Source organism: Euprymna scolopes, chromosome 12 (assembly GCF_053919585.1).
Source record: "Euprymna scolopes isolate OS-2025 chromosome 12, ASM5391958v1, whole genome shotgun sequence".
NCBI lineage: Eukaryota > Metazoa > Mollusca > Cephalopoda > Sepiida > Sepiolidae > Euprymna > Euprymna scolopes.
The window spans coordinates 148,577,987-148,603,889 of NC_136493.1; the positions used below are offsets into that span (position 1 = coordinate 148,577,987).

At 32.2% G+C, this 25,903-nt stretch overlaps 1 protein-coding gene across 8 annotated transcripts in view; it reads left to right on the forward strand.

The window, feature by feature from the left end:
• The window catches only part of LOC145291535 (uncharacterized), a 429,029-nt gene that overhangs the window by 349,320 nt on the left and 53,806 nt on the right, over positions 1-25,903 (forward strand). For 6 of the 8 annotated variants that reach the window (XM_080137534.1, XM_080137533.1, XM_080137531.1 and 3 more), the window contains one exon: positions 20,763-20,876. In XM_080137534.1, coding sequence (XP_079993660.1) covers positions 20,763-20,876 — 114 coding nt within the window. The remainder of the gene's footprint in view (positions 1-20,762; positions 20,877-25,903) is intronic. The other 2 variants (XM_080137532.1, XM_080137536.1) reach the window with 1 other exon arrangement.

The following is a 25,903-nucleotide window of genomic DNA, read 5'->3' on the forward strand; positions in this document are numbered from 1 at the left end:
AATGACCATAAAATTATTAAATCATTAAATAAATTTCGAAACTGCTAAAACAACTCTCACAACTCTAAAACGGATAAATTTTCAGGGAAAAGAGATTCCCGTACAAAATAATTTCTATAATTGCAAAAGAAACTCATTTTTTTTTTACTCGTTAATTTAAGAATAAATTATTACAAAAAAAAAAAAAAACAAAAAAAAAACAGATAATTCAAATAAAATATTTATTTTTATAGAATTACTTCTCTTTTCAAGCTGTTTTTTTTTCTACGCATTTTGGACATTTAAAAAAACAAATGTTAATCGCTGCTCCGGACTTGGGGTTAGTATTGGGGTTAAGATATTCCTGATGTAAAAAATAAAAAATAAAAATAAATAAATAAAAGAAAAAAGAAAAGAAAAACCATGCGAGTGAAGATAGGATAGATTCTATAAAATAAACTAAATTAATTCTCGCAATAATTGAGCCTAAATTTTACAAACCAAAGAGTGGTTTGGATTTATTGTTATATATATATATATATATATATATATATATATATATATATATATATATATATATATATATATATATATATATATATATATATATACTTTCATTGACTGTTAACGTAAAATAAATTGCATATTTATTGTTTATAAATCACACATCATACACACAAAGATAGTGGGCACACACACACACACACACACACACACACACACACACACACACACACACACACACACACACACACACGTGTTAGTAACTGACCCGGCATGTCATGCGTCGAGAATTTGAGTTTTTAAACAATAATCTCATTCTTCCGGGTTTGACTTTGCCCCCCCCCCTTCTCTCTCCCCCCCTCTCTCTCTCTCTCTCTCACTCATGCATGCACGAAATGAATGTCAACAAAAATATATATCATTCGTTTACCGTCGATTAATAATAAATAATTAAGAAATAATTTATCAAAGTTACATAAAGGCGAGACTCCCCTACGCGGAAATCAATACTGTTTTGAAATATTTTCTAGAAATATTTTCTAGAAATATTTTCTAGAAAATATTTTCTAGAAAATATTTCTAGAAATATTTTCTAGAAATGAGCCGTGACGGCCCATCCTCTTAAATAAGCAAACGTTATCTTTTATGTTGCCCACTGTTTTCAACTTTCGCGCAGTATAAATTCGGCATCAAATGGACAATTTTATTAACCCTTATCCTCTAGTGGCTTTTTTGCCTGGGTTAGTAGTGACGTATTGGTATGTGTGTGTGTGTGTGTGTGTGTGTGTGTGTGTGTGTGTGTGTGTGTGTGTGTGTGTGTGTGAATGCTGCACTCTGCAGCTGAAGTTTTCTATTGTTTTAGCGTGTAAAAGTTGTTTGTAAAAAAAATTCGGAGCTTCTACACTATTGGTACGAAATTTTGGAAATCGTAATACTGGATTTCTCATGAGAACAATGGCATCTACGTATTCCTCGTATTTTTAAGATAATTATATTAAAAAAATTACGAAAATCGATAAGGTATAAAATTATTTATTAAAGAAAATAAAAAAATAGAATTTTATGAAAACGATCGTGAGACTCAGGAGAGTTCAAAAGGGAGGTCATTTTCCGTTTCGATTTAAACAAGATGGCGACAATTTTCACCTGCTAACACGATTAATTTTTTTGTTTTTTTAATAATTTTAATAATTCAGTAAAATTCAGGTAATTTCGACTGCATAATTTGGAAGCTACCATTAATTTATTAGAATTGAAAAAAAAAACAGTTGAAATTATTGTTTTTTTTTTTTAATTTGAAAACTCCATTTATCAACTACAAAATCTCGCCCCAATAGTGTAGAAGCGCCGAAAATTTATTAAACAGGAACGAAATAAGCGAATGTTCTTACTGATATCCTATTTACTGAAGCGTTTAGTTAAAAATAGATATATAAAACAAAGAATTCAAGCGATATCCAAGAAATGGTTAGAAAGTTCAAATAACATAAATATCTGAATCCATTTATTAAATACTTAGACAAATATGGCAATAAATAAAGTCAAATTAATTGGCAAAATAAATTTATTTATTTCCTGATTTTAATAGCATAAAAGAGTTCATATGAATTTTTTTTTTTCATATCAATCGGGGTGGGGTTGAGGGTCAAATTTTCGGCAACCATTTTGTCAATGTAGGAACCGATCTGGACCACCTGACTCTTCATCGATGTGGAGTATGATACGGTTCAGTTTTATATAGTGCATTTTCCCAGCCATTACTTCCTTCTTTTTGTGTAGTTGGTTTATTGTCGATTGTCCGAGGCGAATCTACCGGAAATGTTAACTGGTCAGCGTATGACGATTTTTGTACGCAACCAAAATGTCCCTCTTAATAGCGATGAAAACTTTCTCCATCTTCTGGCGTGGTGGGTGCTACCTCTTATTGCAGTATTGAGTGCTACCAGATCTGGCTGTCTGAAGATATCGGCTTCCTGATCTAAATGCACCAAACCGAGGTGTTCATTATTTTCCTTTCCATTGGCAAAACTCAATCATGTTCTGCAAAGCCCCCCCCCAATTTTCTTTACAAAACACTCAAACTAAACCTCATTAATTAATATTTGAATGTAAAAAGAACTTGAAGCATAAAAACTGTTTTCTCAAATTCGGCATTAAATAACCTGGAAAGAGTTGTTATGCCGTAAAAAAACAATCAATTTTACTGATAGACAATATATCAACATTAACATCTTAATAACTTGATAACGAGGTTAAACTAAGTAGTCATTATAATGATATATTATAAAATAAAGTATGTATAATATAAAAAAAAAAAGATTTTCTTTGCAATTATGCATGTTTTTGTTTTTTATTTAAATTTCTTTGATGAAAATCATCCAAAATTTTTAAATGAATGTTGGTGACAGTGTCTTTTTACTCATCTATAATCCACAGTAAACCTTTTGGGAAAGCCAGATTTTCTCCCCCATTAAAAACTGACTTTGAGGACATTGCAAAGTCTGCTGCAAAAAAGGTGGGTTCCCTCTATTGAGATAGAAGACTACTCACACCCGAGAGTATCCTGTACCTCTAGGAGGCCACCATTCGCCCATGCATGGAGTATTGTTGCCGCGTCTTGGCTAGCGCATCTACCACTAGTCTCTCCCTCTTAGATAGGTTCCAAAAAAGTTTTCAATCTAATAAGTCCCACTTTGTCAACTAAGCTCCAACCCCTGTCCCATCGCTGCAGTGTTGCACTTCTGTGCCTGTTTTACAGATATTTTAGTGGAATGTGCTCTGTTGTTGCAGTGTTGCACTTGTGCTCCTTCGATGTACATATCCCGACAAACCCTTTTAGCAGCAAAATCTCACCCCTTCACTGTTGAGGTCAGTAAATGCCACAAAGCTTTCTACTCTAATAGTTTCTTCCTTTCAACAGCTAGACTTTGGAATTCCTTCTTGCTACCTGCTTCCCTCACTGTACTGATATGCAGAAGTTTAAATGTGACGTAAACCAGCATCGTGTTAATCTTTCCTAGGCATCCCCGCAAATAGTAGCTCCTTACGTCCAAGCGGCGATATGTTTTGTTGGGGATGCATGTGAGTAAAAAAAGAGATAATAAAAATGTATGTAATTTTATCTGAGAAGACAATGCATTAATACAATTGGTCAATGTCAAGATTTTTTTCAACTTTAAAAAAACTTTTACAATGACGACTTTTATAGGTTTTCGTGGGTGCTGAAAACAAATATAAAATTTAAAAGTGGCGCAGAGAAATAGTTTTCAGGATATGAAGAAATTACTTTTTTAAAAAGTGGGATCACTTTTCTATAGAAATTTAACGTAAAATGAGCACCCGCTTTCTGACCACTTTTTTTTTTGGAGGGGGGGGTCTGCCTGAAAGCTTTTTGGTAATTTTTTTACTTGCCTTCCACCTTAACAATCACCTTTACAATGATGACTTTTGAGGTTTTCGGGTATACTGAAAACGAATACTGCATTTAAATTTGCCGCAAATGTAAATGCAGTATTCGTTTTCAGCATACCCGAAAACCTAGAAAAGTCATCATGGTAAAGGTTTTTTTGGAGTTGGAAAGAGTCTTGACATTGACCAAATTATTCAATACTTGCTTCACTTTCCCAGTGTTGCCAGGGAGTTTTTTTTTTTATTTTTATTTTTATTTATTTTTTATTTTTTGAAATATTTTATAATGGAATTTTTAAATTTAAATTAATTGAAATTGAAATTTTCGTAATTCGTTTGGCTATTAAATTACTAACTAAACCAAGTTGCTATAAAACTATAGTCAGTTGTTTTTATCTCTATTTAAAACTATAATCAAATGGGTTTTTTTTATCTTTATCTATAAAATTATTAAATTACCACATTTTTCAAGCTTTTAATGGATAAAGATTTGCTAAGAATATAAAAGTTAGAAATGACTTTCTATTCGTCAGTTTAAATGCTTTCAAATGTCAAATTTTCACGAAATAATTTTTTTTCAAATCAATTTATTAAATAAATATTACAATGACTGGCTTGTTTACAAAGAAACTTAAATGAATTTTGGTGGATTTAATTTTGTACTTAAATTATTTTAAATACATTTATTTTTATAAATTCCGTTTTTATTTTATACTATTGCATATTTGTATTGAAATAAATATTCGCTTGATAGTAAATACATTAAAAAATTGAAATGAATGTGTAAGTCACGCAGTCATGGAAAAACACACATACATACATACATACATACATACATACATACATACATACATACATACATACATATGGAGTTGATTTTAATTTTATTAACATAAAAATTATTACTCCTTCAGGGTGATTGAATTCTTTCTCGTCTGCAAAGCACATAGGACTCCGATGTGACAAAAAAAAAAAAAAAATAAGTAATAAAAATTTGATTTAGATGCCCCCCCCCCCGAAAATAAACAACTTTTTTATTGTCACAATTTTGAAAAAAAGAAATACGAGTCACTATTTATTTATTTAATTATTATTCTTGGAATTAAAATTTCCATTTTTCGCTATCGTCAACGTTTAACAAATAATAAGATATTATTTTTCTTGGGTTGACAGTGTTTTTGTCTTTCTTGGATCCAATCGAATAATGTCGTTGTCGCTTTCTTTTGCAAGATTGCAATCTGATCCCTTAAAAATGACAACAGCAATAGAAAAGAAAAAAAGGAGTTCAATTGTAATTAAAAAAAATTCGAACCTTTTTCCTAAAAACAAAATGAGGGTTACTATTTTTTAAAAGAAATATGTCTTAGCAACAACGGTATAATTATTATATCACGTGACATGGGTTTTTAGGGTTAAGAAGATATGAATTAAAGACCCTTTTTTTTAATTTCTGGGGCAGGACAAATAAACGGGAAATATCGGGGCTTTCCTGAGTGGGTCGGTGAGAAATAAAACTAATGATGATGATGATGATGATGCTGTGTTGTTATGGCAACAACAGATCCGATGGTGATGACAATAACGCCATCGACTTGAAACCAATATGAATTCAAGGTTTCGTCTTTTACTTCTTCACCATTCCTTGTATTCTTTCTTTTATTCTCGCAGAGGTTTTTAGAATAATGGCATTGCAGGTGGAAATGGCAAAGAGGTGAACTATACGCCATAATGGGCCTGGCCGACCACAGCCCCCACTATCTTGTTTCCCGTTACAGCTGTGGTATACCACACCTCTTTGGAAAAACCGGGAGGAGGGGGGAGGGAGGAAGGAATGGTGCTTCTTGCTCTGTCCCCCCCCCCTATATTTTTCTAGTTCCCTTTCTCTGCAACTGATGCCGAATCCCAGACCCGTTAATCTCTACACAAGAAGTGAGCACGGTCGATGCTGTCATTATTTTTACCAATCCAGACAAGATGTATTATTACGCTCGTGCGCGCGTACACACACACACACACACACACACACACACACACACACACACACACACACACACACACACACACACTAAAAGAAGCTTCCAAATCACCTTCCTAAACTTTATAAAAAAGTATATTTTTATTTTTAGTAAAGATAAAGCTCATTAAAATTTTACCGTCAATTAAGATACCAAAACACACACACACACACACACACACACACACACACACACACACACACACACACACACACACAATAATCGATATCGTTAAATTGAATCGACGTTAAAGTTAAAAAGGAAAATAAATCGTTTTGTAGGTTTTAAAAATTTTCAAAGTCTAGTAGTCAGAACAAATTATATATAAAAAAAAAATCTTACTTAAAAATGAAATTTTTTATTTGAAATTGCAAATTCCGGTTGATCAAAACAATTAAAAGTTTTTCGAAATATCTCAATTCCAAAACTGAGAAATATTTTAGTATTTGTTTTGTGTGATTAAAAGACATAGAACTTAGGAGAAACATATATTGATTAACTCAGCTTTAGCATGACCATAAATAAAGCTCATACACTAGGCACCAATTCAAGCAATATAACTATATTCAAGTAAACACTTTCATCAAACCAACCACTGACTTTGTATCTCAAATAAAAAAAAACTATATTCAACTAACACTAAAAAGACTGAGGCAGTTTAAAAAATATTATATATGGCCATAACTTGAAAGTTAATATTAATAGAAACAAAAATAATAGAAAACGAAATATAATCTGGTTTAATCCACCTAATAACAGAGAGGTAAAGTAAAAAATTGATAAAGTATTTCTTAGGGTAATAGATAAACATTTCCATAAAAGCAATATACTATATAAAATTATCAATATGAATAGACTTAAATTTAGTAATCGCTGCATCTACAACATATACCTGGACCTGCTACCTTAACTGTTCTACATCTATTAACCCAAGGACTCTTATACATTCTTTCAATGTGGTCATGCCATCAAAGTCTCAGGTGAAAAAGATCAAATCATAACTTTGAATATTTAATTTATCAGCTTCTATACCGAACTTGCTTCATGGGTCAGTTGCTTAACACACCGTTCGTAAAGACACAGTTTGTAATTTCAAACCTCAACTGAAGTAGAATGATTTTTACTCTGACTTTGTTGCAAAATGAGCTTAAACATTTTCAGTTTTCTTTGTAATGAGTTACAATTTTGCAAGGCTAAAAGCCACCTAAGGATAAGGATAAATGTAATGCCTATGCACTCAAATGACTCTGTGTACTTATATCCTAGGTGTGTAGAGTTAGATGTGAGATTAGTTTTTAATTTGCGAAAAATCCAACTCCCTAAATTTAATTGAGAACAAAATAAAAATGGTCTCAATCTAGAAGGATTTGTACTTCGATGATAGGACACTTTATCTTTTGTGCCATCTATTAGAACAAATACTATATTTTGGTGTTAGCCTAAAGGCCAAGATCACTAGGAGTAAACTCTGGAAGTTTGTAGATTAAGCCTGGCCTTCAGTGTAGTATCTGTTCTGCCCTTGTATGAGAAATTCTTCTGTAGCATATTATATATTATATACTACTAATATGAAATTATATTATTGGTTGGCATGGGAAAATCAGTTTACATGATAATCAAGTAACTGAGCCCCACTCTTAAAATTTAGTTCTTAATTGATAGCAATAGAAAAAAAATCATTTTCATGGCCAATATCTACTGTAAGATTTCACAAAATTTTCTCTTCCTCGTTTGTCTCCTACTCCTATCTCTCAACTTGCTGCGGCTTATTTCATGTCTGTACCCCTTTGCATGTTCTGTGCCGTCCATAAGTTGCCCATTTTATGAACTTTAGTTTCTCTTGGCGATTTTGTGTCTTTCTCTTCATTGCTCAGTTTATGCCCGTTTGTCTGTTGCTCATCTGATGGCCTTGTCGGTTACATTTTTTTGCTTCCTTTTTTCCGTTGCCTTTTTTGCCTCTTCCTCCCTGTGGCCTTTTTTTGCTACCTTTTTTTCTGTTGTCCGTTTTTGCACCCATCTAAATATCTCATGTATCCGCCATAATTATTGGCATATGATGTGCGCTTACCATGATGAATGTTGATGCGGTTCGACAAAAGTTCAAATTCTATCCCCCTCTCTTTGACAGTAATATACTTGGAGAAGGGATGAACCCATACTTTTCACCCAGTTGCCTGTAAAATATGATGTATTTGTTGCCTTATTTGGTTGCATCTATTTATCTCTCTTAACCACTATCCCCCCCCCGCCCCGCCACATTTCCAACAATTACCAATCTTTCCTCGTTTCCATATCTAACCGCATCCAAAAATTAGCAATGGAATTTTCCGGACAATACAAGGCAAAAAATCTTATAAAATCAGGAAATTAGATTCCTCTCCTTTCTTTTCGTTCTTTCTTTTGTACACTTTTGTTAAAAAATATTTTCCCCTCCGAATCTGTATTAAAACTGTAAAAATATAGTAATAAATTCCTTTTAGCAAAGTAAATCAATGAAAAAAAAAATGATTATATATTAATAAAAAAAATTGTCTTCTTTTCCGTTCGCTTTCCGAAATATTTAATTTAGCATTTTTTTGTTTGTATGTATTTTTCATTCTGATTCTTTGCCAACAATTCTGCCATAATAATAATGGATATTGACGGTCATCTTCCTGACCTCCGCCTGTTGTCGCATTGTCAACGATGAGATTGTCGTCGTTGTCGCTGCTGTTGAGCGACTCTTCGCCTTCTTGACACGAGTCGCTGGCGAGGCAAGGTTCAAGCACCTCGTGTATTAACCGCGCCACCTAGTGATAATGACGATGAACTACTACGGCTTTTCCAATCTCTCAACTTAATACGTGCGACATCCTTTTCTCTATCTTTTTGTCTCTTTCAAGCCATTTTATAACCGCACCCTCTCCCCTCTCTGTCTGGTTCCACCCTCTCTCCACACTGTCTCTCTACCTCCTCCTCTCTCTCTCTCTTTATCTTTCTCTCTATCACTTTTTGTCTTTGCCCTCTCTTTCTCTCTTTCTCTACCCCTTTCTCTTTTTACCCTTCTCTACTCTTCTCTCTCTCTCTTTCTCTTTCTCTCTCTCTCTCTATCTATCTATCTATCTATCTATCTATCTATCTATCTATCTATCTATCCTTCTTACTGTCTCTCTCTTTATCCCTTCTTTCTCCCTTTTTTCACATGTCTCTATCTATCTATCTATCTATCTATCTATCTATCTATCTATCTGTCTGCCTGCCTGTCTGTCTGCCTGTCTGTCTGTCCCCCCCCCCCGGACATATTTCCATTTTGCCAGGGCTCTCATCTCTCTCTTCCCATGTTTAATCAATTAAATCGTGACGGTCGATATATGGGGGTCATACCGGCTAATACATAAAGGTCACAAGTACAAGTTAAAGAAATCTAATCATACTACTGGTTTAATGGTTTCATTTTCTTTTTCATCTTCCCTTTTTTGTTTTCTTTCATTGAATAAAAGTTGTCAAAAAAAAAAAACAATTAAAAAATATTTTCCTTTTTTTAATATTATTTTTCTTTGAAAAGGAAAATGAACAACTACAAAAAATTATTAAACAAAAAATTTCACACCCGTTTCTTATGATTTTAACATGATTTTTAACATATGCTATGTATTACGGCATTTATTTATTTAAAATCACAAATCTGTCCACCTGACCGGGTAGTATCTGTTCTGTAATTTGTCCTTGGTTAATGTAGGGGAAACCCTTCATATTGAGACAATTACTATTTATTTGGATGCTGCCAGAGTGCCTTCCTTTTTGGGGGAGCTGGTTCCCCCCGCATTAAAAACGACCTTGTATCTAATTTGATTTCATGGGGAAGCAAATAAATACACCACCTAGGGATGGCATATATAACTAAAGAAAAATTAAAAAATTATACAAATATTTCTTTGAAACTCTTTTTCCCCTTATCCTCTTCGTCCCTTTCTCTCTCATTCTAATTTATGTGCAATTTTTTATTTTATTTTTTTATTTTTTACAATTAATAAAGTAAATTCGTATGAACCAGCATGGTCCATGGTCCAATTTTGTCAAACAGATCGATTTTGTTTTCATTCATTCAGAAGGGACCACATGAAAGCTACTCTCAGTCAAGATGGTAATATACAGTGGCGCCGACTGGATTCGAACTTAGGTCGTCGGTTCGTATTGTTATCCGTTTAACTATCGTCGATTACAACTGTTGCAACTGATTCAATATAATAGAAAAGAAGAAAGATGGGGAAAAAGTAATAAGCAGCTAATTTCAGGGTTGTTTTTCGGACAACTACAGCAAGAATTAAAGAAAAGTTTTGTTTTCTAACACTTCCTATTTTCATACAATAATTTGATCTCTGCTGATATATTACGTTTTTATTACAGCAACCTGTTCGAGATCATACTAAGTAAAAATTTAAAAAATTATGCTTCGCCAGTGTTCACGGGAATCTATCTATATATCTATAAAAGTGAGAATGTGTTTGTGGGGACAGCTCTCTACCTATATACGCAACGAATTTTTGATCTACAGACATGAAAGTTGGCATGTAGGGTATTCAGACACGTGGAAATCTTTTTAATCAGTTTTCATTCAGACAAAAGAGTTTCTGAGAAATCAAAATTGAAAAATTATTATCTCGGGGGGGGGGTCGTATTTTTAACTGTTTTTTTTTTTTTTTAACTGTGCTATGAATACACATGCGTGAATCATTCTAATAACAGGTTCTTTATATTAATAATAGTAGGTTTGAAAACACTTTTTAAAGATCGTGTAAAGCTGACCTAATTGTTATTCTACTTGACTCACTATCAGTAGGTTTTGGTTTCGATCTCAGCTAGAGTATTTTTTTTCTTACTTAGAAGTGAATTGTTAAAAAAAAAAAAACACAATACTCGCATGCACAGGTCTCAGTTTCTGTATTAATTAAAATATAATATTTATGCGTATTTTACGATCGTGCAACCCCGAGCGGCTTGCTAATATATAAAAGTGAGAATGTGTGTATGAGGAAACTTCTCAACCTATAAACTCAACGAATTTTTTTATCTAAAGACTTGAAATTTAGTATATATGGTATTCAGACATATGGAAAACTTTTTAATCGGTTTTTATCCGGAAAAATGCGCTGCTAAGGGGTAAAAAAAAATTGGTAATCGAAGGGTAATCGAATTTTTAACTGTTTGTCAACTGTTTCACAACTGTTTTGCATGCGCAAATCGTTCACATGACTGATTACTGATGTCAATAATAAGTAGGTTTGAAAACACTATTTAAAGATATCAAGCTGGCCTAATGGTTATCGTACTTGACTCACTGTCTTTAAGTTTTTGTTTCGATCTCAGTTTGAGTATTTTTTTTTACTTACAAGAAATGAACTTTTTAGAAAAAAAAACAAAAAAACGACATAATACTCGGATGCATGTGTCAATTTCTTTCATTTATTTTACTTCATTTTTAAAAGGAATTGAACGTTGCGTTTAAAACCGGGCAACGTCGGGTACACCTGCTAGTATTCATATAAGATCAGAATTAGATTAGTAATTTAATTTCTCATATATAAACTATTATGACTACTTCTGATGATCTAAAGAAAAGAAAACACATCCATCGTTAATTTGTAATTTAAAATGGAGGATTCCTTTCCGAATTCAATTTCGACGGCAAAGGTTATTTGACTGGTTTGCTATTTATTTTTTTGCCCCCTCTTCGTTCGGGGAGGGGGTTCACAAAAAAGGGCACATTTTTATTCGCTAAAATTTCTTTAACAGGACGGATTTATATTTCTTTATATATAAATAAATGCACATTTACCTTTATTATAGAGTGACGTATTAAAAAAAAAAGGATTTTGAAAGTTAATTTTCTTACCGTTTGGCCACTAAATTATTAATGGAAGAAAACTGTTATAAAACTATAACTAGTTGTTATGTTGATGGCGTCTTAAATTCTATTCAAAAATAACTTTCAAAATGTTCAGCTTTTTAATATTTTGCCAAAAATAACTTTCTATTCGATATTTTAAATCATTCCAAATTTCTTTCAAATTTCGAAATCTCACGAAGTAAGTAATTTCTTTGGGTTTTTTTTCAGCTATCAAAAAAAATAAAATGGCTGACTTATTTACGAAGAAACAGAAATGCATACTTCATAGTTAAATTCTTTTTCTGAAATAGAAATAAATAACTTATCAAAAGTAAATTAAAACTAACAATGAGTAAGTCACGTAGAGACGAGAAACATGCACATACGAGAAGTGGTATTTTATCCTGGGCCCCCAAAATCAATCATTCCTGTTATGAACTAGTCCCTGTCCATTTTGTGATGGGAGTTTAGTTTTGTGCAGTTCTAGGAGGTTCACACTCCCAGGATTCGCCTTCTTTCTTTGAGAAAAGGGTTAGTTTATTACTATCGCCCAAGGTACCCTCCCTTATTGGAGAATGCCGATGGGGCTGTCCGGGCACTTTTTGTAGATCAGAGTATTCTCCTTGGGTGCGGTGACTTCTTAATCCCACTTTCCGATCCTGCTGTCTTGCGATGGGAGAGAACTAAACCCCACCATTTTATTTATCTAAAAAAGAAATGGAGATAAGATGAAGTGTTGATTTCCTTATTTTTGTAATGCCTTGTCTTCAATCAAAGTCCAACATATAAAAGGCTACATGTCTGTCTGTGTGTCTCCATATTTTCAAACTCTATCTCTCCGAAACTAAAAGTCGCAGAGCGGCGCTAGGGGTCTTAAATGATTGCATTTTTTATGGGCCATTCTTCTATGGGTCTTTAGATGGTTGAAATAGTTTTTAAGGGGTCAAATAAATGGGTCAAAATTGAAAACAATCGTTATACATTTTTGTACATTCATCTTAATTTATTTTTAATTTTTAATCAGTTCATATGCGTGTTACGTTGGTAAAGTGGTAACGTCACCAGCTTTGAATGCTATAGTTTCGGTTTGGATTCTGATGACACCCAAATATATATTTTCTTACTTTTGAAATCACGACTCTATAATAATATATACGAAATCTGGGCAAATTAAAATATCATATTTAAACGTATTTTATGCCTCGTTAGTCCTTAATTTTTTGTTTTCATAAAAATATGTTTTTCTTCATTTCTTTGTATTTACAGACGTCTACGTTCATTATTTGAAGCATTTATCTTATCTATATAAAAAATACGCTAAGTCACTTAACCTTGTTAAAAAAAAAAAAATGAGATCGTCCAATTAGCAAAAAGTTTCGACTGTAATAATTTTAAAATGAATTGTTCCAAGAGCAAATTCTATCGTGCCATCAACTAAAACGGTACAATCTAAAATATATACATTTCAAACAAAGTGACGTTCGTTTTATTGATCGGAAAAATATTTAACACTTTTACCGTCAAATTTTACTTTTAAGTTGGCTTGACCAACTGGTCTTCAAAGTACGGGGCTATGCATGGTTCAACAAGTGAACGGGGGGGGGGTTGTTTATGTTCGTGCGGGTTTCATGATTTAAAAATTCTATTTATTGCATAAAAAAAATCTGGCGGTAAAGTGTTAACTTACAATTATTTTTTACGGTAGAAAAGGAAGCGAATGTTTATTGTATTAACAACAATTAAATTGCTACAATTTAAAATAAATGCATAAATAATAAACATTATTTTATTTATTTAAAGAATATTTAGTAAACAATCACGATTATGTTTATCGAATACGAATCATGTTTTCTTTTCAATAGGATTGATCGTGCCAGTATTTTAAAAAGGATATTTTTATTAATAGTAAATTATAAAATTTGATATAGTAAACACCGTGGAATTTCCACGGACCTTCGCTACTTAAACTATGAATGGAATATGCGGCACTTCTGCATTACACGAACGGCACCATTATTTTGGTGCGTTTCACTAAGCTGTTGCTAGGTGGCGCTTCCCTTTATTCAAATTGTTTATTAATTTCAAAATTAAAATTCTAGTATATTGTTAACCCTTCAACAGGTGCCACACACACAAAAAAAAAAATACATTTTGTTACACTTACAATTTTCTTTAACTCCAAAATGTTTCGGAAAAAAAAAAATCCAGTGTTGCTTTAATTCGAAAATTTTTTCATTTAAATTAAATTGTTCGGAAAAAAAAAATCAGTTTTACTTTAATTCAAAAAATTCTTGATAAAATTATTTATAAAAAAAAAAAAAAAATAGATTACTTAAGTGCCATCAACTAAAACCGAAACCAAAACTCATGAAGAATTCTTGGTAAAATTATTTATTACAAGAAATAGAAGTACATAACAATTAAACGACCCGGATGTAAGCGTGACACAGAAAATAACACACACGCTATCGTGTATTAATTATAAGATAAACTAAAAAAACAAAAAAAAAACAAAAAACAACTAACAATTAACCAATTAACAAGTTTACTAATTAAACATAATTTTTACTATATAGCAACTAACCATTACCAGATGAATTTGTAAAATACAACTTAACAAATAAAACTTTGTAAGTTTTCAATTATATATTCGTTAATGTGAGTTAAAATGTCTCAGAATCTATAGACATCATTTAAAATTTTCCTTCGATTCCGTCTGAGGTCACTAGGGCAATTATCGGTTCAGTCCATAATATAAGTGTCCTTGTGTAAAAATAGTGTTTGTTCAATTAGAATCGACAGATTGACTTCTGTTTTTTAAAAAAAATTATAACCTTTTCAGCTAAAACAAGATTACATACATAATTGTCACGTCGTAATCAAGTAGAAATTTATTCATAGTTAAAAGTAATTTTTGTGGAAAATTAGGTAAAATTGCATTTTTCTTCGATGTTATAAAACAAACGATGAAAAGTTCATGCACAATTATTTTACTTATAAATCAAAAATCTACTATATATATATATATATATATATATATATATATATATATATATATATATATATAAAATGAAAATTACAATTGAATTTACCAAAATGATCCAAGATGGTAAAATTAAAGTAAATTATAAATATTAAAGAATTAATATTTATAAACTTATCTCAGCCAGATATAAAAGCTCGATAATACCAAATAGGAAATAGAGCTTATAATATGAGCAAACAGTTAATGAAATATGTTAAAAAACACTTTGAAATGAGTTAAAAACATATTTAATTTGAAAAGGAAACACTATATATATATATATATATATATGGCAATTAAGCTACACAGAATATTCCACGTTTCATCCACGCTCGTGGATGAAACGCGGAATATTCTGTGTAGCTTAATTGCCATATATATTTTATAACTTACTACCTAACTCTACCTACGTATTGGACACTGTTGAAATAAATACTTAAAGTTTACGCATAAATTTATACTTTCGTATATTAATTTATGTGATTAAATTAAGTATTTATATATATATATATATATATATATATATATATATATATATATATATATATATATATATATATATATATATATATGTATGTATATTTCACAAGTTTTAGATATAAAGAAAGGTAACTTGAAGTTCAATTTAATATTAATTTCCGAATTCATAACCACAAACCGCCCTCAAGTTGACTGTTTTTCTTATATTCTTGTATAAACGGCCAAAAACAACGTTTTAAGTTTAATTTAGACGAGTTTAAACCGATATAATCGATTGCTAGGCACCTCCAAAGTGGGCCACGGATATACCCTACTCCTCCCTTTATGTAATACGAGGTAACTTTAATACAAGCTAATATCAGCATCATAATTTCTGTACTATTTACAAGAAAAATCCTAAAATAAATTAATGATAAATTGTTATAATTTTTTAGCGTACGAAAATAATAAAAATGCGAGATTAAAATCGTGTTTACATTATCGACGCCTTAAAACAACGTTCCTGTGTAGTAGCAAATTCTACCGTGCAGATACAGCTTTGTTTAATATTTCTAGCAAGAATCAACTGATGGTCAGATGTTCATTAAATTTGCTTTGCTTATTCATAAACATTAATCTATATTTAAAATGCAATTTTCGTGAAATATGTGAGAAGAAAGATTTTTTCTTACGTGTTCGCTGCCTACATATTTCCCTCATTGGTTCTCAACCTTTTTTTACCTATAGACCACCTTTTTCCATCTTTTTTCTTTTGGTAGACCCCCCTCATAACTATTGGTCATAGTATGGGAGGGTGAATGTCACACAGACAATATAATAGAAAAAGAACCTGAGGCGCATATTAAAACCAGCTTCTATCACGTTTTTATTCTTTTTATTTTTTTTTTTTTTTGCTTTCAAAATTTATGGAATTTTTTGAAATCTAGAAAATCCATTCAAATTTGTTGAATGTCTACTTCAGCTTTTTTCATGTCAAACCAAAATCACAGTAGAAATCAAATTTTTAATAATAAAAGTCATTATGAGTTGGTTTTATTATTATTTATATAGATGACTAAAATATCATTCTGACCCCCCAAATTTGTTATATTTTGCCTGCGGATCCCCAGAAATATCTATGGACCCCTAGCATAACTGATAAGTTACGTTAGCTATAGCATAAAGCTTATTAATACGTTAGCTGTTTGAATACGCATTTTAAAATAATAAATTTGTATTTTTTAATAAATCTAAAATTTGTGTAAATATCAAAATCCAACAAAACAACAGCAAAAAAGACGTTAATTCCATTATTCATTTTTAGCGCCTTTGACTACCCGTCAAATTTACCTACGATTTAATTTACACACAAAATGATGACGTCACCAATTTTTCGTAAAAATTTGTCGATTTTACACAAGGAAATAGTGATACCTACTGATTACACACCTAAACACACACACACACACACACACACACAAACAAAAATTAAAATCGATGTTTTTAATTTTAATTATTTTTCAGTAAAAATTCAATTTTTATTTTATATTTAATTTTCGCCCAAAAAACAATATACCAGAAAATTACATTCAATTTTAATTATAACATTTTAGCTGAAAAATATTTTATTCGACTTATTATTATTGTTTTTTTAAATTATAATTATTTGATCCAAGTCTATTTGATGGCGGCTTATAGTTATAAATTCGAAAGAGCCGTCATTTACAATGCAGCCATCATACATAAAAATAATTTTAAAAAATGTTCTCAAAATATTCGTAATTGTTTTGCGTTCATGTCTTAATTTATATAAAATCTTTTAAATAAGTTATTAATAAAAGACTAATAGTTAACTTTATTCGCTTCCTCACGGGTTTTTTAACATATAAATTTAATTTTAATTTGTGAAATTGTATTTCGCAAAAAAGAAAAAAATAAATAAAAATAAAATAAAAATAAAACTGAACTGAGATAATTCTACTTAAAAAAATCCAAATATCTAACGTAGACAGACGCCATGGAAGTTGGGTCGAAACATTACATAGAGAATAAAACGTAGAAACTTTCTCTCCCTCTTGCAGAAGACACGCATATTCCCAGGGCCTCGAACGCCCCCCCCCCACCTTCTCCATCGCTCGTCCGCGCGCGCGCACACGCTCGCCCTTCTGACATGGGGCGTGTGTGTGTATATGGCCTTTGCTCCCCTCTACACATCGTTGACCCCATTAACAACATTGTCCCCTGATCCCAGGAACGCAGGGAAAGGCGAGAGACTTCCCACAATGTCTTTTGTTTTAATGATGGATACTTGTACCCCGCCTTCACCTCGCCCCTTTCTACTGCTTCTTCTTTGGCTGCTGATTTTTTTCTTCTCTTTTTTTTTGTTGTATTTTTAGTGTTTTTTTTTTTCATTTATTTATTTAATTTCTACTTTCACTTTCACTATCCTTTCGGGTCCCATTTCGCTCGAGTTTATTCGCCATTTCTTTTTTTTTTCTTTTCAAATAGTTTTGATTTTTATTCCCCCCCCTCTCTCTCCTCTTTCTTTCTTGTTCTTCTTCAATTTTTTCCTGATATTTCTTTTTACAAATATATGAACCACATTTAAGAACAAAAAGACATTTCGCGTTTCAGTGGTTATTGTGGGTCCAGCCAACTTAATCCTCACTGTAGTTTATCTTTTTATTCTTTATTTTATACGACAGAGACGCATTCGAAAATGCATACTTTCTTTTAGCTTCGAAGCACACGTGAACCCTAATAACTTGATTTTTGATGAAACATTTTAATCCAAGCTAGAAATCACTTCGCCAATTTAAAACAGCCTCAAAATTACGTTCGAAATATAAGTACAATAAACCACGTGGCAAGCATTTTTAACAGATTAAATAACTGACTTTTTTTGTGGCACTTCGAAATTTGAAAGTAATTTTGAAACTATTGAACTAAAAGCAAATGTCAAGTATTAGAGTTCAATTGTGATCGTAAACAAGGACATGTCGTTTCGAACCAAAGAGCCGTATTTGCACTACCCCACATTCCGTGTTAGCCTCCCTCTTCATTTCTGCCCCCCAGAAAGATTAACAAATTTCTTATTTTATGGTTTTAACATAAATTTACTGAGGATGCCTAACAACCAGGCATTCTCTACTCTAAAAGTATTTTTAGAAATTTTTTGTTTACAATTTTTTATAATTAAACTTCAAGAATACTCGTCCCAGGACTGGTAAAATGAATTTTCCCAAACAGAACAATTTTAATAAGTGGAAAAGTTTTTGATTTTGTCTTTTTATATAAATTTGTTTTAAACTGGCTTTGCAAACTTACTTTTTTGTAACTCAAACAAACTAATCCGATTTCAATGGGTGACCCAGTGGATCATATTTTTTCTAACACACACACACACACACACACACACACACACACACACACACACACACACACACATATATATTCAAGCACATCTGATTGAACACGACAGAGTTATTTTTTTTTCCGATTTTTCTGGATATTTTTCCATTTACCGAGCGGTCTTTTTTATTTCAGCTAGCATGTTGTATAAAATGGCGCCCAAAAGTTGTTGTTCAGCCATATTCTTCTCAAGCATTTTCTATCGGTTCATACAACATGCCAGCTGAAATAAAAAAATGACCACTCGGCGAATGAAAAAGATATCCAGAAAAATCGGAAAAAAGAATAACTCTGTCGTGTTCAATCAGACGTGCTTGAATAATGACTTGCTGTCAAAATATACAAATATATATATATATAAAACGTATTCTATTATAAACAACAGTATTGTTCTGTTAGTTCACTTTTTAGTATGGTCACCACTTATCAAGGCCCAAAGGCCACAAGAGGATAAGAGTTAAGGGTTAATGAATGTAAGGTGGTAGTGTAGTAATTATTAATGGTGTAAATTGGGTAGAATTTGATTATTTATGGGGATGGCTTAACAAGAACTTGTTTACATTGGATTTGAATGCTACCATGTTGTATTTAACCAGGAAGTAGACCAGTTCCAAAGGCGGGCAGTTCTGAGAAAGAAGCTTTGTCCATGGAATCTGCATTTAGATTTAGGCACAGATAGAGAGTAGGGAAAATCATATATAGTGGTTGTAGCTGGTCGCGTGTTTTTGTGAAAGTTTAGCAAAGGCTTTTTAAAATAAGTTTTTCAAGTTTATGCATCATTGTTGGTGATGAATTGAAAGTGTTTATACATTGTCCAAAATTCAAACTTTGTATTTGCTGGATCCATTTTTCAGTAATGTGCAGGAATGGGCAACACTAACTAGATAAAGTGTGAAAAAAATAGCATACTCGAACTACTTGTAGTGTTGACAAATATACATTTGTGAACAAACCTATTGCTTGTGTTATTTGGATTATTTGGTCTACTGTTCACATCTCGGATGTTATTTTCATAACAACATTTTCATAACAATATTTTCATAACAACATTTTCATAACAATATTTTCATAACAATATTTTCATAATAACATTTTTTAACAACATTTTCATAACAATATTTTCATAACAACGTTTTCATAACAATATTTTCATAACAACATTTTCATAACAACATTTTCATAACATTTCGGTTGATGTAAGCTTGTATGCAAGGATGTGTGGCATAATGGATACTTAACAAAATTCAGCTGTAAGTTACACTCTTCTGGAGATTGAAGGTTCAATCCTCAATGTGGGTGACACTCAAAATATAATTGCAAATTATTTAGAATTTCTACTCAATCATGAGTGATGGAAAGAGAGCATGCTACCCCTGTGGATTAAATAAAAAGTTTGAAATTCCATGCAGATTCCCGAGTTTGGCAGAAAGATTCCCGAGATTGACGGAAAAATTCCCAAGTTCTACAAAATACACATAAAAAAGTTCAGAGGTTACATTGGCAGAAATGTTGTGAAAGTGAAAAAATGTTGTGAAAGTGAAAAAATGTTGTGAAAGTGAAAAAATGTTGTGAATGTGAAAAAAATGTTGTGAAAGTGAAAAAAATGTTGTGAAAGTGACACTCAAGATGAGAACACTAATCCAATGAATTCAAATAATATGAATAACTAATTCTCATTTTAAAAATTCAGAAACAGAGTTACTGTTGCCAGCAGCTTCTTTTTCTTCCTCATCTTCATCACTTTGTATTTTCTTTTCCTTTCTCACTCCCCACACACAATCATCATTGTACACACACACATTAACCATCACATACACAAAATCAGCATTGCATACACACATTAACCATCACATACACAAAATCAGCATTGCACACACACATTAACCATCACATACACAAAATCAGCATTGCATACACACATTAACCATCACATACACATACACAGTACATTGATATTTAAATAGAATACTAAAACTACTTGTAGTATTGATAGATATACACTTCCTGTTAACCAATGCATTTTCTTTTCTGCATTCAATAAAGAATATTCTGCCTTATTGATACTAATTTTAATTTTATTTTCCATTATTTTCAGGCAAAAGCTTTAGCATAGTAATTTCTGTTTATACGAACCCCCCTCAAGTGTGTACCTACCAAAAGGCTATCAAAGTTACAGTGGATGGACCCCGAGAACCTCGAAGTAAGACAAGTAAGTTGTTGTACGATGTTGTGGCAGCAAGTTCATTCTCTCCCTCTTCATCACTTTGTATTTTCTTCCTCATTCTTATGCACACATGCAATCAACATTACACACACACACAGAATCAACATTACGCACATACAAACAATCAAAAGTACACACATACAGAATCAACATTGCACACACACACACAATCAACATTAGACACACACACACACACAGACAACCTTACATGCACCCAATCACCCTCACACACATATACACACACAAATACACATACGCATACACATAGTAGATTCATATGCCAAAATACCCTGATTAACCTCTTCACCCTCTTTTTCAATTTTCTTATTTTGATTTTGCTAAGAATGGGGTATCCTACCGGATGCTAGATATTCACCCATTATTACAGACAACTGAGAGATCTTTTTAAGATTCTAAACGTCCCTTTAAGTGCAATTGTTTGTATTGCTCTTGCACTTGGTTAACCAAATATATTTGCCAGTTTTTGAAATTCTTTTTCATGAGTCCGGTTGCTCCTATAATTACTTGAATGATGGAGATCTTCCTAAAATTCCAGTTTCTTTTCATGTCGTACATAAGACGTTGGTACTTTGGTATCTTTTCCCTCTCAGCTCTGTTTAAGCCAGCATCATTAGCATCACTGACTTCTACTAGGGTTGCTTCTTTCTCGCACTTGTCTCATATCACTATGTTAGGTTTAATAGCTCTATTTTCTATTTTCATAGCTGCATGAATTACGTACTCATAGTCGATGGCGTATGACATATTTCCAACGGTTCTTCACACTAGTTTACCCCTAAACAATCTACCGAATTCTCAAAATAGAGAAGTCATAAATAGGTAAATGGATACCAATTCAGATTATGGAAATGGTCATGCTGAGATCTCATTCACTTCCATTGTAAAACAACGCACTAATAAAGTTCAGTTTATGCTTCACTTAATTGTTTTTATTACAGTTCAATATGAGGTACCACTTTGATGATCGTCTCATCAGTAGGAAATGTGATTCTGAATTACACCCACCACCGTCACCACCAACATCTATAAATGCTTCATACCAAATTTGGTGCAATTCTGTGAAGTAGTTTTGGAGCATATAAAACTTTGTTTTTAGTATTAACAGAAGTAGTAATAGTATTACCATTTTATATTTTCCCTTATGACACGCAGAATGTTTCATAAAAAGTCGGTGTAATTGGTGTGGTGTATATAAATGATCAACTGACAGACAGAAAAATCTCAATTATTATAATATACAATTAACCCCTTCAATTCGTGAGTCCATTTTGATCCATTTAACTTCAGGAAGCTTCAAGAGAATGCTGGCCACATGGTTTTTTAGTTACTGTTAAAAAAACAATTTTTCAGCCAATCAGAGAGTGGCTTACATATGCGATGCACCTTTTGGCCTTTCTGCCAATCAGGAAGTGGCTTAAATATACACCTTCAGTCTTCTTGTTCTGAAGAATGTTTGGACAGCTTTTTTAACGATTTTCATCTTACAAATATGTGTACCCATATGTTGGCCAGGGGTGGGCAGAACAAAGTAAAAAGGGTAAAAGAGAATTCTAAAAATTCTGCACCTTCCCAACTGTAATTTATAAAGTAATAAAAACAAATTTCCTTGAGGGCATATACTATGGCACTGAAAACTCCTTATCGTATAAGCTTACTTGCTAGCTTATTGCAGAGTCAGAGTCAGAGTCGAGGTCATAATCATGGAAAAATGTCCAAAGCTAAAAAATATATAAAAATCGTAAATGGGAGGTTCGTCTTAAAAAAAATTAAGTTACGTTAGCTATAGCATAAAGCTTATTAATACGTTAGCTGTTTGAATACGCATTTTAAAATAATAAATTTGTATTTTTTAATAAATCTAAAATTTGTGTAAATATCAAAATCCAACAAAACAACAGCAAAAAAGACGTTAATTCCATTATTTATTTTTAGCGCCTTTGACTACCCGTCAAATTTACCTACGTCTTAAAAAAAAATAAATAAATAAAAAATAAAATAATTAAATACCCCCCCCCCAAAAAAAAAAGAGTACTAGGTAATATAAAAATTGACTTTTGTTTTTCTCATAAATGCATACACACTGAACACCACTGGGGGAATATTGACGGGGCAGCTCAGGCATTTTTGTAGGCCAGAGTGCTATTCCTCTTGGTTGCTGTCTTTTTCAATCCCATTTTCCTGACTTTGTTTTATGTTTTCCCATTGTGGGAAGGAGATATATATATATATATATATAATAATGTAACACACTATGTGTGTGTGTGTGTTCTCTTTTGGCAAAGGTATCGTTCTGTGAACTTCTAGAAGGTTCACCCTTTTAGGTTTTGTCTTCTGCAAGAGGTTAGTTTATTGATAATTATCTGAGGCACCCCTACTGAGGAATATCGATGGGACTGCTCAGGTATATTTTTGCAGCCCAAAGTGCTTTTCCTATAGGGTGTTGCTTTTTCAATTTTATCAATCATCCCACCGTTGAAGAGGGGTGAATAACTTAGTGTCTAATAGCTATGGATAAATTCACTGCAAATCTGAAATATTTGAATTTTCAAATGGGAGCTAACAGTCAAATTATGCTTGTTAGAAACCCTAAATAAAAAAACTCAGAAAACTAGAATTTAGTGAATACTTATTAATTGATGTGTAATACCTAGTGTTAAGATCTCAGAAATCGGAGTTAGCTGACTTTTAACAAAGGGCTTCCACCCAATCTTTTCTCTGTTTGAATGAAAGTAAATATGGCCGACATAATTCAACCTTACATCTTTGCGTTACAGAATTTGTGATGATCGATTAATTAGTTTAGGGGTGAAACTTGTACATATAAATATACAAATATAGCCTACATGATTCACCTTTACGCCTAGCAGTTGCGTTACAGAATTCATAATCATCAGTTAATTAGTTTAGGAGTGAAAGCTGTAAATATAAATGTACAAATATAGCCCACATAATTTAACTGTACACCTAACATTTGCGTTACAGGATTCATGATGATCGATTAATTAGTTTAGGGGTGAAAATTGTGCATATAAATGTACAAATATAGCCCACATGATTCACCTTTACACCTAAGATTTGCGTTACAGAATTTAGGATGATCGGTTAATTCGTTTTAGGGGTGAAAACTTCAACACGTACATCTACTTAATTTTATATAAAGAAATTTTCAACGATTTACTTTTAAAAATCGTACCTATCATCTCTGATCTGGTGGAGATGTAAACGTCAGTTCGTCTTCAACCATAAAAGGAAGTTGAATTTTTAAATCTTTAATGAAGTTAAAGTCAAACGGGATCTACTTTAATTAGTCATCTGATAAAAAAAAAAAATGAAATTTTCAGTGTTAATTTCATTTGAACTTTATTCGTTTTTAATATTTATTGAGGAAGGTGGGGGTAAAAGGAGGATGGTGAAAACAGTATGAAATAAGGATAAATTAGCAGAAGGAGAGAAAAAAGAAAAAGAAGGGAATTAATGTTGGAAGATGAAGAATTCCTAAGGCGATTTTCTCGCGATTTTTATAAATTATTGAAAGTTTCATAAAAGCCTCACATTTAAATGTACCCATAAGAAATAATGAAAGTTATAAAATAAGGAGAAGAAAAATGCAAACAGTGACACTTTACCTACGGGGGCAGGGGGGGGGGGCTATTCACGTGTTTCATTTCTTGGCTTTTCTTTCTCCTTTTTAAAACATTTTTATGATAAGCTTTGTTCGCTGGTCTGTCTGTCAAGCGTAAGTTGGAAATCATGTACATCCATCACAAAATCAATAGTCACATATTTTGCATACAGCTCCCCATACTCTTCTTCCTCTGAGGTCATCAGATCTAAGCCTGTCTTTAAGACTAACATTATATATCCAACCTATCATTCTCATAGCATTTCTCTTCATGCAGCGCATGTCCTCAACTCTCACTGGTCATGTTTGACTTTCATACATTATCACACTGTGCACATATTCTTGATAGACTCTTCCCTTGGTCGACAACTGTAAGATTTAGTTAGTAATGACAGACGTTCCCTAAACTTATTCCATCACTCTTCCATTCTAGTCTTGCAATCACATCAGCCCGCATCCTCTTATGATGCAATGGAATCACCAAGGCAACAAAACAACTGAACAAACTCAGCAGCTTCACCATCCAAATATACTTTTTCCACATCAGAGTTCTCATCCATCACTATTGTCTTATAATTCTTGCATATAAATTCGTGAAAAATTAAAACTGAACCAGCATTTGTATGCCTTCATATTATGCATTGCCGCAGGACTGCTTCCTTGCAGATTCCAACATGGTCATCTTCAAATCTCAGAACTATTCGAACCTCATTTGTCCTCAATCCTCTTATGAGGTTCTTCAGCTTTCAACAGTAAATCATTGCAATATATGAATCCTTAACCTCGAGCTGCCTTTGGCCTTAATAAGTTTTGAATCATCAATGCATATATATATATATATATATATATATATATATATATAGGTTGAGAAGTGTCCTCATGTACACACACTCACACACACATATATATATATATTATATATATAAAAGTGAACGTGTCTGTGTGTGTATGTATGTCTGTGTACATTTTCCTACGCAATAACTCTGTCAATTTTAAGTCTACAAACTCGAAATTTGATATACAGGGTACTGAGATTTAGGAAAATCTATGTAATCTATTTTCGGCCAGAAATTTGGCGATTAAGGGATCAAAGTTCAACGATTTGACCTTTGAGAATTCTACCAAACTCCTCCGCCAATTGTGGGTCTAAACACTTGAAATTTTAGATATAGGTTCCTTGGACATGGATATAACTTAATAACTTGATTTGAGTCCAAAACAATAAATGTTAAGGGGACATAATAGGGGTCAAAGTTTAAAAAAATTGACCGCTTTTTTTTCTTTTTTTTTTTTCTCAACATACACCTCCAAACACCCGGGCAACGCCGGGCTGAAATGCTAGTATATATATATATATATATATATATAT